The sequence below is a fragment of the Siphateles boraxobius genome, unplaced genomic scaffold, assembly GCF_051911475.1.
Source record: "Siphateles boraxobius isolate OS27281-9 unplaced genomic scaffold, OSU_SipBor_1 18, whole genome shotgun sequence".
Classification (NCBI taxonomy): domain Eukaryota; kingdom Metazoa; phylum Chordata; class Actinopteri; order Cypriniformes; family Leuciscidae; genus Siphateles; species Siphateles boraxobius.
Window position 1 is genome coordinate 9355111 of NW_027508788.1, and position 14333 is coordinate 9369443.

General features: G+C 38.7%; 1 protein-coding gene across 1 annotated transcript; it reads left to right on the top strand.

Annotated features, from left to right (window-relative positions):
- Window positions 1–605: 605 nt before the first annotated feature.
- sart1 (spliceosome associated factor 1, recruiter of U4/U6.U5 tri-snRNP) lies at window positions 606–14333 on the top strand. Its single transcript, XM_077233351.1, has 20 exons — window positions 606–1150; window positions 1641–1695; window positions 1819–1874; window positions 2791–2917; window positions 3034–3139; window positions 3243–3320; window positions 4022–4121; window positions 5100–5242; window positions 8271–8477; window positions 8557–8660; window positions 8741–8883; window positions 8994–9118; window positions 12476–12640; window positions 12724–12834; window positions 12916–13003; window positions 13095–13185; window positions 13281–13416; window positions 13499–13588; window positions 13909–14030; window positions 14110–14333. Exons 1-20 carry the CDS (start codon window positions 895–897, stop codon window positions 14126–14128), a joined length of 2322 nt encoding a protein of 773 aa, XP_077089466.1. The 5' UTR covers window positions 606–894; the 3' UTR covers window positions 14129–14333.

Here is a 14333-nt window from a genome sequence, read left to right on the forward strand (position 1 = left end):
CACAATATGCTAATTTTTTGAGAAGGACAAACTTGACAGCAGTGAAAGATAGACAGACAAACAGACAGATAGATGGATAGAAAGTTTAGAATTTATTAGAATTCTTTGCATACAAATCATATATTTCTGTGTTTATCTCTCTTTTCTTTCAAAAATAATTTGTATTTTTGTGTGGAGTTTCTTCTCACCTGAACTTGCTCAATAGGGGTGTGAGGTACTATTTTCTGTAAACATGCTTTTGTAGAATATTTATTGTGAAAAGTGCTGAACTAAAAAATCTTTCTCTTCAAGCTCATCTACCATTAATAAATTGAAAGCATTTTATAGTATAATAGGCATAGTATTTTACAAATAGCCTAGCCTATTTGACTTTATTGAACGGTTTAAAAGCCCATTATTAATTTAGAATTTTGCCAATTATTAGATTTACATGTTTCAAAAAACGTATTAGGCCTACTATACTTTCTCATAATATTATTCTCATACCATTTAAATGAGTTTCTGCCATAGACTGCATAAAATGTTTTTTTACTGAAGAAACTGTGTGGAATAGGCTACTATAAAAGACTGCGTTGTACAAACCAAAAGCTTCCACACTAGTAGGTGGCGCTGTGACACCCTCTTAGTCCATTTAACCCGGAAGTTGTCAGAGCAGCACAGCGTTCATCATACGATTGCGTTAGTGATAGTCGTGTTTGTTTGGTGTTTACATTTTTCAATAAAAGTAAATGCGAAATAATGCGTTAAAACCCGATAATAGAATCTGGACCTGATACTACGATGTCTTTGTACTGTTGATATTAGGTAAATAGTTACCTCTTTGGCGTATTAGAATCGACTAGAGGTTCATTATAGAGACGCATATAGCACATTTAGTCCGTAAACAGAACCGAAATGGGTTCATCAAAGAAACACAAAGAAAAGGAGAAAGACCGGGATCCTGAGGATCGGCACCGTGAGCACAAGAAACACCGTCACAAGGATCGAGACAAGGAGAAGGACCGAGAGCGAGAGAAGAGAAAGAGATCCCGATCCAGGGAGAGGAGCAGCCGGGGAACAGAGAGAGACAGAAGCGGTAAAGCAGAGAAGAGCAATGCAGAGCCACGAGTCAAGAAAGAGAAGCTTGATCCTGCTTTCGAGGACAAGAGCGGTCAGTCATCCTCTCCAGCCCGTAGTTTCTGACAAACTACCACAATTACTACAGTAAAACTGTGTTGACTTGGTGTTCTGCTACACTGTCATCAAAATGTAGACGGCATGTTTGAGCCTTATAGTTTATAGGTCCGGTTTCACAGACCGGGCTTAGATTAAGCCAGAGTAAGGCCTGTTCAATTAGGACATTTAAGTAGAGTTATAAACGTGCCTCAGGAAAAAAAAACATTACTGGTGTGCTTCTTCAGACAAAACAATGGCACTGGCATATTTAAAGATATGTCGGTGCAAGTTGCTTTCAGTAAAAACAGCTCAAACATGCATTTCAGTCTGGGAAACCGGGCAACCTTCATCTTATCCTCATTTCTTAATAAAATTCACCATGGTAGCCCATACATTTCTTTGTCCTCCTACATTTATGGTATGCAATAATCGTTAAGGCCTTGACATTGTACTGTATTCATGTATGTCAACATCTTGTGTTGCAGAACCAGGTCCCAAATCTGCTGGTGGTGATGCTTCGCTCAGCATTGAAGAGACCAAGTATGTTTTGTAGCATACTTCCATTTGTAATTATGGGAGGGGAAGGTATAAATAATTTAAATATATGCATGATATATATGTAATGTATATATTACAAAATGCTATTACTCTTTTGTTTTGCAGTAAACTGAGGGCCAAACTAGGTTTAAAACCGCTTGATCTCAATGAAAACAAGAAAGGTAAGAATTTGATGGTCATGTTACATCAAAGTGCTGTTTTCTACACTACTTTTTACATTTTGGGGGCAGTAAGATTCTATTTAAAAACAAAACAAAAAGAAACTTATTTAGCAATGATTCATTAAAGGGGTCATGAACTGCGTTTCTTCCTTAATATTTCCTGAGTTGTACTTATAATCTTAGTATGATTTACATAATTTTTCCTAATTTAGAAATAAAAGGCCATTTTCTACCCTGATTTGAATGCTGTTTGAAGGGACGTGCCTGATGTAAGACTTCAGTGTAAACGCCCACTGCTATGATTAGCTAACATCTTTGCATATTAAATAAGTTTTACATGTGGAAATCTCTTGACATTTTTTACTATGTTTTTACTATTATAGCTGTTGAGATTAACTAATTGGGCATTGATTATAGCTTTATATTTAGATCTACTCTCGTCGCATGACAGATTGCAGTCATGAGCATTGTAGCCGTTGATCTTGTCAATGCAACTTGATTTCTATACTCTCACAAATGCTTTTATCATAACTACCATTCAAGCGTGATGTAAAGAAGAGATTCATTGTGCTGTGCAGACAGCGCCATTGATTATAACGAGTTTTGTCGAAACTCCTTTGGCGAATGTTTCCTGAGCTGCAAATCAGAATTATTCTTGAAGGATCATGTGACCCTGAAGACTGGAGTAAAGATGCTGACAACTCTGCTTTATAATCACAGGGATAAATTATATTTTAAAATATTAGGATAGAAAAAAGTTATTTTAAGTTGTAATAATATTACTGTTTCTGCTGGGGGGGGTTTCTGCAAATGAATGCAGCCTTGGGCAAAAGAGCCTTTATTATACGCATTGCTTTGAATGCAATCTTATTTGCAGCATTTCTTCTAAATCTACGATTGTTTGACTGTTCCTCAGAGACTGGAACCAAGGAGGAGCCCCTCGTGGCTGAGACCATTAATCCTGTCCATATCAAACAGCAGGCTGAGATTAGAGAGAAACTGGCTGCTCTCAAAGAGAAGCGTCTGCTCAATAAGAAACTGGGGTAGGATATTGTTGCCACCTGCAATGGATAATAAAACATTCAATATTGAAATTCTATATTCAAACTAAATCAAATGCTAAATTGTACTAATATCCGTCCGTTTGTTTTATTTTCAGGAAAGTGAAGGCGCTTGGCGATGAGGAACCGTGGCTGGACGACACGGCAGCCTGGGTAGAGAGGAGTCGCAAACTAGCCAAGGAGAAGGAGTTGGCGGAGAAGAGGGTGAGAACAGACCGTTGTGGAGACAACTAGATGGCTAGCTTTGTCTCTCTTTTCCTTTATCTGTGTTTTTATTTTGTCTTCTGTGTAATCCCTCTCTTAACAGGCCAAACTCCTCGAGGAGATGGATGAAGAGTTCGGTGTGAGCAATCTGGTCGAGCAGGAGTTTGCGCAGGAAAAGAGGGTGTGTGAGCTTATTGACACTTTCTTGCTGTTCCCCAGTCAGGCTTTTATCCAGCTGTTCTCAACTCCAAGTGCCCCAAGACATTTTAAAGGCCCCCTAAAATATTTGTTACTTCTGATGTAATGAAAAATCTACTGATTTTCAGACTTGCTGGTTATTAAAGTCATATGATAATATATAAATATTATATAAAATAAATGTAATTTTAGATCATTCCAGAAGCTCCAATGAGTTGCTTATTATATTTAATTTTTACTCACAGATAGTAGTTTCTACCCAATAAAATATTTCAAAGATTGGCATAATTAGAAAATTATCATACTCATTTTTTTACATGAAGATTTCATTAATGTACATGGCTTTTCCATGTTTAGAAATCCTCAAATACAAGTTTTCCAAGATAGTGGGAATCCTGGTCTCCTAAATAAATGTGATGTTTGTTGAGGGCGTGAATTAAAATGAGAAATATCTTTAACTGTTTATTTTAATATTTATTTAACTTATTAAACTTATTTTAAATAATTTTAAGTCACCTGGGACCTTAATCAGCAGTGAAAGGAACTAGCTTTGATCATGTAACTGTTGTTGATGAAAAGGTTTCTTTTATTTATATATATATATATATATATATATATATATATATATATTAGTATTGCATATCCATTTATGTATTAATTCAGTTGAGCTGTTTTACTAACCAGGACTCCTACGGCTCACGCCATCTCAAAGGGCTCAAGGTTCAACACAAGATGGACTCTTTCAGAGAGGGAGAAACGGTTGTCTTAACTCTACAAGACAAAGGTAAGCCAACATGATGATGGTGAGGGTGGGTAAAAGTTCTGTTGCTGTAGATCAGGGGTTCTCAAACTTTTTGTGTGTGTGGACCACTATTTGTAATCAAGAATTTTCGCGGACCACCTCATAATACACATAATAAAATATGTCTACACACAGTCCTACCTGAATCAATCTGCACCTCTAAATAGGCTTACTAGCACTAACACTATAACTGGTCATCACATCAGTACAACAGGATTGTTAAAACATATTTTATTTATTTATTTACTCAAGCACTCGAGGGCATAATCAGGATGGGGGGGGGGGGGTAGATGGGGTTGTTTCATGACAATTTTAATTATTTTTTTCATTGGTTGTTGCGTTAAATCTTACCCAGATACAATCGTGCTATTTTCTGATAGGTTATTGTGTAGCTTGACTAACAACACCAGGGGAGACGTGCTTGATTCCTGACGGTTCCATAGTTAGAGCGGCACGGCCAGAGAAATTTGGGGCGCGGCGGCATATTAAATATATTATAAATAGTTTTTCTGCGTGAGAAATACAATGTGTGGCGAGAGTGCGTGACAAAAGACCGAAATGAGTGACTGTCACGCTCAATGTGTGACACTTGAGAGCCCTGATGAAGAACCTGTTGCTATCCACCGATCCATGTTGTGGTTCTAACGGCACTGAACTTGAACGTCACGGTCGAGCGCCACTAGCCTATTTTAGTATTCACACAATAACTTGACAATTCAATTAAAATTTTATATCAATATAGGCTTACATATTATTCTTACTTTTTTTTTTTTATGGGAATTTCATGGTAAAATGAAGGTAAAAAAATAATTTTATATTTTATTTTGCCTTTCCACGGACCACTAGTGGTCCGCGGACCACAGTTTGGGAATTGCTGCTGTAGATGAATAAGCATCTGCTAAATCACTGACAGCACCTACACGCACACTCACGGTTTCTCTGTGTGGGTGATTTTCACAGGTGTTCTGGAGGAGAAGGAGGACGTGCTGGTGAATGTGGGTCTGGTGGACAAAGAGAGAGCAGAGAAAAATGTGGAGCTGAAGAAAAAGAAGCCAGATTATAAACCTTATGAAGAAGAGGAGAGTGTGGATGACATGCTCGTTGTAAGATCACCTGTTAACTTTGACATTTCAAATTCGCTAGATGCATTAAAATATTAAGGGTGGTTTCTGACTAGAACTTTTTGTGCGCACATGGGTTCAATTGACGTCAGAGTTCGGTTGTTCAGATGATGTGAGCGCTGTTTTACGAACTCGATTGCGCACCTGTGATCCGTACCAGAGGTAGGGATGTGAACTCACAATGACAGAAAGAGAGGCCAATTTCATCTTTAGCGATTTGTCATCAAACAAACTGTTTATTAATTGAACAAGTAACATGTTTTCGTCGTTTTTTTTAACATAGTTAACATAGAAGAAAAAAACAATAAGCACGACAGTCCGTTTTTGCATCGCCAAACAAGATACTCGTTAGATAAAAAAATAATGTCATAATGATTTTATGCGAACCTGCCTTGTTACTGCAATAGCCTACTTTTTAAACAAATTAGTTTCAATCAAAACTATTCGTGTGATGCCACTGCGTAATACACACACATTACCGCGGGATGGCGGGTGTTCATTTCATAAACTGTGGACAATGGTAGCTTATTTAATGTAGCCTATAAATTAATATGTTAAAAAACCCGATAATGTCATCATACTTGTAGTAGTGCTATCGTCGCGTAATAATCTGTTTGGCTGTAAAATGTATCACCTGAATGAAATGAACTCGAATGTATCGTCCTGTGGAATCATTCATTCACAGACATCATACGAAGATGTTCAACTAGATCTTCATCGCTGGCAAAAATATGATTCATTTGCAGATTTGCTTTCACTAGACTAAACTGTAGGCCCACGGCCACTTCATCCAACGCTCTTGATGTTCTTAAATCTTCCTGTTACGACTCCGAGTGTGAATTGAAAGGGCATCAGTGGATTCAGTGTGTGCAGGAAACTGAACAGACCATTCAAACTGATTGGCGAACCGATTTAGCCTACTTTGTAGACGGTTACTACCATAGACAGTAAAGGTTACTACCCACCTCTGTTGGGCGCAGAGTTAACGGTCACGGTGCTCTTCTTCTGTTGTTTGTTTACACTATAAAACACTGGTATCCTAGATCGCGCAGTAGGGGGTTTCATTCATGTTAGTGACACCTTGTGTCCCCGACAGGAAAATACCCTGCTGCGCGATCTGTGACAGTTGGCGCGCCGTCAATTATGACACATTGGACTTGCGCGAAAATATAACGATATTCGAAAAACCAATTTCATGATCGAATTTCGAACGCAGTTCGACTATTCGAAGATCGCGACTCATCCCTAACCAGAGGTCACATAAAAAGGGTGGTCGGGTACGCTTCATGTGAAAATACGGTGACCTGCTGAAACAAATGCAATCATTCTAAAACAATTTTTGCAATACATTTGCGACAGATAGACACAAGTGCCATTATATGCTGATGCTTTGGAAACAAAAACAAAGGTTCAAAAAAATAAAATTGAGCAATTGAACTCTGTTCCGGACCAGGCAATGAAACAAAGTGTGATTTGTGTGACACCCTTAAAGAATCTGACCTGGTAACTAGGCATGTGCCGGTATCAAATTTTCATGCTGCGATTAATTGATTGAGCTTTTATCACGGTATACGGTATTATCACGATATTTTAATTGCACAAGAGAAACAGACGGATTGGGGGTATCTAAAAAAAACTTGCATCACAATGTGTAATTGTGATTGTCAAAACATTAATTTTATTTTTTAGTGACAACATGTTATAATGTTTACATGGTACAGTTACTGAGGCTACTGTTTGTATTATTGCTTAACACAATTTTCATGATTTCAATTAAATTCTTGGATTTAATTTCAATCTTGATTCAATATTGACTCATTTGGATAAATATTAGGTAGGCTACAGTAGATAGCCTGCATTTAATTTTTTCGCAAGAAAAAATATATCTCACATAATGCTGTAAACATACAGAGAGAAATTAAATATAATGCATACAATATAAATATAATAATAATATAAATATAAAAATGTAATATGCCGTAATTTTCATTATAATAACAATTATATAATGACAAGTAAACATATATTAAAATATGTAATATAGTGCACATATTTAGCAAAATACTCCTCTCTATAGCTATTTTCTTATAGTCAACTAACATTAAATGGCTTTCCTGAGGTAAATGTAACGTTCTGTGACATAATTGTTCTCCTGCAGTGTTATTGACCTCTTTCCGTGGTTGAAAAACACTGATTGATCGAAAGTACGTATACCTTTCGTCGGGTTGTACTGTATCTTTAATAAAAAGTAACAGATGATCTGTTTACTTGAACTGAGGCGCGCGATCTGTCACGTCATTTACAAGCACCAAAACAGTATTTATTGTCTGAATTTCGTTATAAAACCTGAGAGCTGATATTTTTTTCATATCAAAAGTAACCTGCTCTGTCTAGTCTGTCGGTGTCAGTGTCCTCTTTGCTCCGCGATTTTTCTCTGCGTGAGAAAATGGATGTGTGGCGCGAGACCGTGTGAAAGTGTCAATTGCGTGAGTCTCAAGCTGCTGAATGCGTGAGAGTTGGCAGCCATGCGGGGGATAAATAGTCGGCAGCGTTCCTCCTTCCGCCGTGCTTCTTTTCCATGTGAGGATTGTTTACATTAGACTAGAGTGCACACTGCATTCACAGTGCTTATACATGTGATGTGGGGATTGTTTACATCAAAGTGCACATGTGTTTTGCGCAGCATATACGCATTGTTTTTTTAAGCGGTTGATGGAAAATAAGCTGATGCGCGATCTAAAAATCTAAATTCGGATCTATTATTTTTTACGGTATTTCAAAGTCCCCGCGATAACAATATCGTGCATATTCATTACCGCGATTTATCGCATTACCGAATACCGGCACATGTCTACTGGTAACACATTAGCACTTGACTTTATAATGTAAAAGTTGAGGCAATGAGCAAAAAAACTCCACTATTAAAATACCACTGTTATTGGCTGATAGCACTGTGCGCTTCTGTCTTTCTGAAACGTAATATTCTTATGTCATCTTTAATTCTTTCCAGCTCAAGCCAAAGTCCGTGCTGTCCAAGTACGATGAGGAGATCGAGGGAGAGAAGAAGAAGAGTTTCAGGCTGAGTTCTGGAGGTTTCGTCGGGGGTGAGAGAGAGCGAGAGCTGCAGGCCATCAGAGAAAACCTGCACAATCAGGCCCAGTCTCTGGACATGCCCTCTCTCAGCCTCGCCACTGAATACTACACGCCACAGGAAATGGTGAGAAATGCGTTTAAGGGCACTCTGTTTTAAGTTTGATGTCATTCTTGACTGACTGTTCTGCGTTGTGTCACTTCAGGTTGGCTTTAAGAAGACCAAACGGAAAGTCAAGAAAATCAGAAAGAAGGAGAGGGCTGGTGACCTATTGATTGACGACACTCGAAGCACAGATTTTGGCTCCAGGTAAAGCCTTCACTTGCTTGCTGTTGAATACTACAGCGAAACCACTGTTATTTCAACCCAAAACTGATTCTGGCACTCAGGTCTCGAGGTCGAGGTAGAAGGCAAGATGAGGAGGAGGGGGCGGAGCCTGGATATGTTGCTTTGGAAACCAGCAGCAAGCCCAGGGATGTCCTCCAACAGTCGGATGACATTAGAATGGCCGACATGGAAATTAGTGATGAAGGTAACAGAACTTTTGAATGACTCTTTTTCTGTCTGTGGGGTTTCCCTTTGAAATTCAAATGAATTTCACCGGTATTCTCTGCACTCACTCTTTCTCCTTGTCTTTCCCAGAGGACTTTGTCTCTCCAGAGCCTACAGCATTTGAAGAGGATGAAGCCGAGCAGGAGCTCCAGAAACAACTTGAGAAACAGAGGAAACTCAGGCAAAAACAGATGCTCAAAGACTCAGGAGAGAGGGTCAGCACTATTCAGTTCTGAAGCAATTCGTCTGCAATGCAGAGAAAAATCCACATTTTTTGTAATTATTCAAATGAGTCCGTTTTTACAACCCCAAGCCCATGTTTTTTATGGCAGTGGTTGAGTTAAAATGCAGTGAAACCTCCTGTCTAACAGATATTGTTGAATCAGTGGCAGATTCTCACAGCTGACCTGCACGAGACACACACTTGGGGCCAGATTTACTAAACAGAGCAAATTAGCGTGAGAGTGCAAACCCATAAAAGCACAGATGGGAGTGGAAAGTTCTACGTGTGATCTAATGACGGCACTCAAATGAAAGAACACAGACGCAGCTGGATCATTTCCATAATGACCAACACAATCAATCAAGAGCTGCACAAATTAGCATCTGGTTTAAGACATGCTTTTTTGGGCATTTAATAATGGCACAAATACCAGTAAATTGACTAGCACGCACCTTAGTAAATCGCCTTGCATCATTCATTTAAATACTCTCCTCTTGGGCTGGACAATAATTCAATATCAATATATATTGCGATATTTTTTTTTTGTTGATAACGGTGATATGATTTTTAAACACATTTTTGATATTTCAATATAACTGACGTTAGGCGTGCAGCCGTCAGAAAGAGCAGAACACAATTGGCTACTTTCGTGATGATGTACACCACAGACACGCAGCCAGTGCTCAGCACAGTAGGCTGATCTCCAACGCGGCAAGTTTCAGCTACAGAATGAGCGCCCCTGCCCGCAATACAAATGTGACTGAACGAGCTTCCACAAGTGAGGAGAAAGCAGACGAAATAGTTGATAAGAGAGGAAAGACTAATTCAGTGGTATAAATTCAGTGGTGTTTCAGTGTGCTTTAAAATGTGCCGGAGAGTGACTGCCGACTAGCAGAGGGAACACATCAAACCTGTTCCCACCCGACCCGATAGAAGCAGCACAAACACAACTTTAACCGGCACAAAGGAACCACAAACAAACGAGACTTTTTGCGTGAATTTGGAGCATGTGGGGATGCTGAGTGACCAATGACCAATACATTTGATTGTAGGGATGGGAATCGAAAACCGGTTCCACTCGAGAACCGGTTCTAAATTTTACGATCCATCGATATTGTATGCCCTCGACGTTAACGAGTCCTCTTATCGATGCTCCTGCTCTGAGTCAGCCATAGTATGTACAGACCGTGAACTCACAACTGTCCCTTTTGTCCTTTATCAAGCACCATAGCACCGCGTCCAAAGATAATCTTTGTCCTGCAAAGTCTTATTTGATCAGTGAGTAAAATTGTCTCTCTCTGGTAATGTAGATGAACCGCTGCGCTTGTGACAGGGCGCATGTTAAACTGATCGAGCAGAGAGAGAGAGAGAGAGAGAGAGCCCCGGTCGCGCGCACGCACTCTCTCTCTTCGGAGCAAGGCGAAAGTAGGCTTCACAGTCTCAAAACTAAGCGCTGTCTTCCTCTCTCCTTCGCACATATTAATCAAAATAAACGACACGATGGTAAGGTAGGGAGACTAAAGTTTTATGTGGAGCATTCGGAGATTTGTTTTTCCTGAATTGCCGCTGGGTGTGAATTGTACTAAAATACGTTGCCTTATCTTCTCTGAAAAGTCTTCCGCACATTCAGCTGACATAATCACACTTCAAATAAACGAAAAAAAAACGATCCATTGATGAAATGTTTTCTGTGATGACACACATCTTGTGGGATGTCCCAACTGGCGGGATAATCACACAACGCGCACACGTCCGATAATGACACGTCCAATTCGCGAACTAATGACTCATTTGAACCGATTCGTTTTAATGAATGGTTAAAACAACTGATCTTTCCAACACTGAACTCACGGGACGTTTAATCGGTGTATAACTAATCGGTAACACTTTACAATAAGGTTCCATTTATTACAGAAATTACATAAAAAGTACAGTTTGCTTAGTCAAGTGTAAGCATTAAAACGACTTGTTTCCCCCCCCGAAAAAGACTACTTTTTCCCACACAGTGCTATCAGGAATCGATAAGAGAATCGTTAAAGAATCGGATCGATAAGCAGAATCGTTAGTGGCATTGATATTGATAAAATCTTATCAATTCCCATCCCTATTTGATTGTAATATCTAAGATACCGAAACTTCACGCAGTGATTGAGAGGGCAGGAGGGGGCATGATCGGCTCGAAATGCATTGAATTTTGCTACATTCATTGCGGGACATTTAATGAAAATGCAATCGCAAGTGTCTTAACTGTGAGTGTAAATGCAATTAAGAAAAATAACATTTAAATTATCATTTTGTTATAGTTTTTGCTTGAACATGTTAAACATATCTAATCATATCTGTAATACATTTTAATTTTTCTACTTTAAAACGTTAAAATATGTATTCAATTGGCATATTAAAACTAGTGTATTAAATGGCAAAAGTAAATTATATAATTGAATTTTAATTTTGCACCAAACGTTGCAAAAATGGAATGGCAAATTGAAATTTAAAAACAGAAATGCATTGCCATTTTACATATTGCATTGTCATTTTGCATATTACATTTCAAATTGAATATTGCTACCCATATGCTTTCATAGTCTTGTAGCAGGTATTGAGAAGAGAATGTTATTGTTATGATGGGTTATTTCATTGGTTCATGTAGTTTGTTATGGTGCAGTACCAAAAGACTCCAGCAGGTTTCATAGACTTGGCAAATCCATTTTTCAGAAATTTGTATGTACAGACATCTGTTGTGGGCGTTTTTGGCAGTTTTTCTGAGGCTTTTATATTGTTCATATCGATATCGGAATTATATCATATCGACTGAAATTAAGAAATATATCGTAATATATAATTTGGCCATATCGTCCAGCTCTACTCTCCTTCCATAAATTTTGAATCTGAAAGGGAAACTTCTACAAATGCATATGCAATAGGGTCAGCCAGAAAAATAAACGCCCACGCCTTTCAGTGCTAATTTTTCCCTGCACGTCTTTAGTAAATCCTGACTGTAGTTTTTAACGCCAAAAGAGGGTTTGCGCTAGCAAGCTGTTAGTAAATCTGGCCCTTTATTCACTACCATTTAGCCGCAACAATTTTACAGAATTTCACCCATTCTGAAATCTTTGACTGTTTATCCCTCTTTTTAAAAGTAAACTTACTTTAAAAAAGGAATTGCTTTTTTCATGCAATTCCCTGTTGAACCCCCCCCCCCTTTACTTTATATAATACTATTAATCAAGTCAGTGAAACTGCAAAAGTGAAATGTAACTAAACACTACTTTTGTTTTTAAATATGTATTTTTAATAATTAACAATAAAACGTTTATTCAAAAGTTTCTTCTGTACGTGGTGTTTTCAGGTGGCTGAGCACATGAAGCAAATGGAGACGGCAGAAGATGACGACAATGACCCAGACAAAAGGAACAACATTGTCTTCAATGCCACCTCTGAATTTTGTCGTACTCTTGGAGACATCCCAACCTACGGGCTGTCAGGCAACCGAGAGGACCAAGAGGATATTATGGTACAAACCATCCCAACCCTTCCCTCTTGTGATGTGTTTCTTCACCTACAGGTCTTGATCATTTTGATTTGTTTGGGCAACAGGACTTTGAAAAGGATGTTGAGAAAGAAGGTGGTGAACAATCAGACTCTGATATGGATGACAACGTGGGCTGGAGCACTGTCAATCTGGACGAGGAGAAAGTCACGGCAGATGTGAGTCTTCCGCTCGCCTCCTTGACTGCAATTCTGTTGGAACGTGAAACCTTTTCTTTAACATCATCTTTTCTGTTATAGTTCTCAACGGCATCCACAACTATTCTGGATGAAGAGCCTATTGTAAACTCTGGTCTCTCTGCTGCTCTGCTTCTGTGCAAAAACAAAGGTGAGAGATGAACCAAATCTGATTTTGAACTAGATAGAATGGTTAATAATGTCTGATTTATTAAAAATGTATATTTATTTAACCCTTTCAGGGCTGTTGGACACACAGATGCTGAAGGTGGCTCGTGTCAAAAACCCAAAACCAGTTCTGGCAAACGATAATTACTGCATCGAAGACAAGATGTGAGTAGATTTAGAAATACTTTCCCCAGTGATTCTTATTTTTAAAAAAAAGACAGAAAAAAAGCCAAGCCTATTTCCTTTTCATTCTACTGCAGGAATATTGATGACAAGTACAGCAGGAGGGAGGAATACAGAGGCTTCACTCAGGATTTTAAGGAAAAGGATCACTACAAGCCTGATGTCAAGATTGAGTATGTTGATGAATCTGGTCGCAAGCTGACACCTAAAGAGGTTTGTGCATGTGTGGTTCTTCACCCATCACATTATTAGATATCACTGCTACGAGAGCTCAGCTTCATGTGTCGTCCTCCAGGCTTTCAGACAGCTGTCCCATCGCTTCCACGGGAAGGGTTCTGGCAAGATGAAGACTGAACGGAGAATGAAAAAGCTTGAGGAAGAGGCGGTATGTTTTCTTCACATCGCCAGGCATATTAGAACATGCAGCACCATTAAACTCCGCATGAAATGGAAGTTGCAATTAGTTTTTTCTTTCCTATTGTGATATTAATGTTTTTTTTTCATGAACAAAAAAAATGGAGGGCAGGACTTGTCCTTAGATCGTTGTCGTTTACTATTGCTGCAATCTCATGTGAGGGAAAAAAAAACAGGAATTGTCAATTTTGATTTCATGGTGGCTTTAATTCATGTGGGTCTTTTTTGGTGTGTATGTACCACCATCTGTCTTGTCATACTATTAAGGGTTTTTCCCCATTGTTTCTGCAGCTGCTGAAGAAGATGAGCAGCAGTGATACTCCTCTGGGAACCGTCGCTCTTCTGCAGGAAAAGCAGAAGTCCCAGAAAACTCCTTACATTGTGCTGAGTGGCAGTGGGAAGAGCATGAATGCGTACGTATTCATTCACCATTTCTGTTCCATTCTATCTATGTTCTGGTTGTTAATTGGTTTTATCTTCCTCTTTTCACAGGAACACCATAACAAAGTAAATCTAGATTCTGGAACCTTAGAACAGGCCTTTCACAGAAGATTTCTCAAAGAAAATGTACTCGTTTTAACAGTCTCTTAAATGAATAGTCGCATGTATATACAGACATTGTCGTGTAAAAATCCCTCGATTAATTTCGTGATGCAGACAATTTCCTGTAGACTGCTTTATTATTCTTTCTTCATTAAAAACTGTTGCGATTTAAA

Coding starts and splice junctions, on each gene's coding strand:
- sart1 (XM_077233351.1), top strand. CDS start 895: ATGGGTTCATCAAAGAAACACAAAGAAAAGGAGAAAGACCGGGATCCT. Junction 4,122..5,099: donor CTTAACTCTACAAGACAAAG/GTAAGCCAACAT, acceptor TGATTTTCACAG/GTGTTCTGGAGGAGAAGGAG. Junction 8,478..8,556: donor ACTACACGCCACAGGAAATG/GTGAGAAATGCG, acceptor GTGTCACTTCAG/GTTGGCTTTAAGAAGACCAA.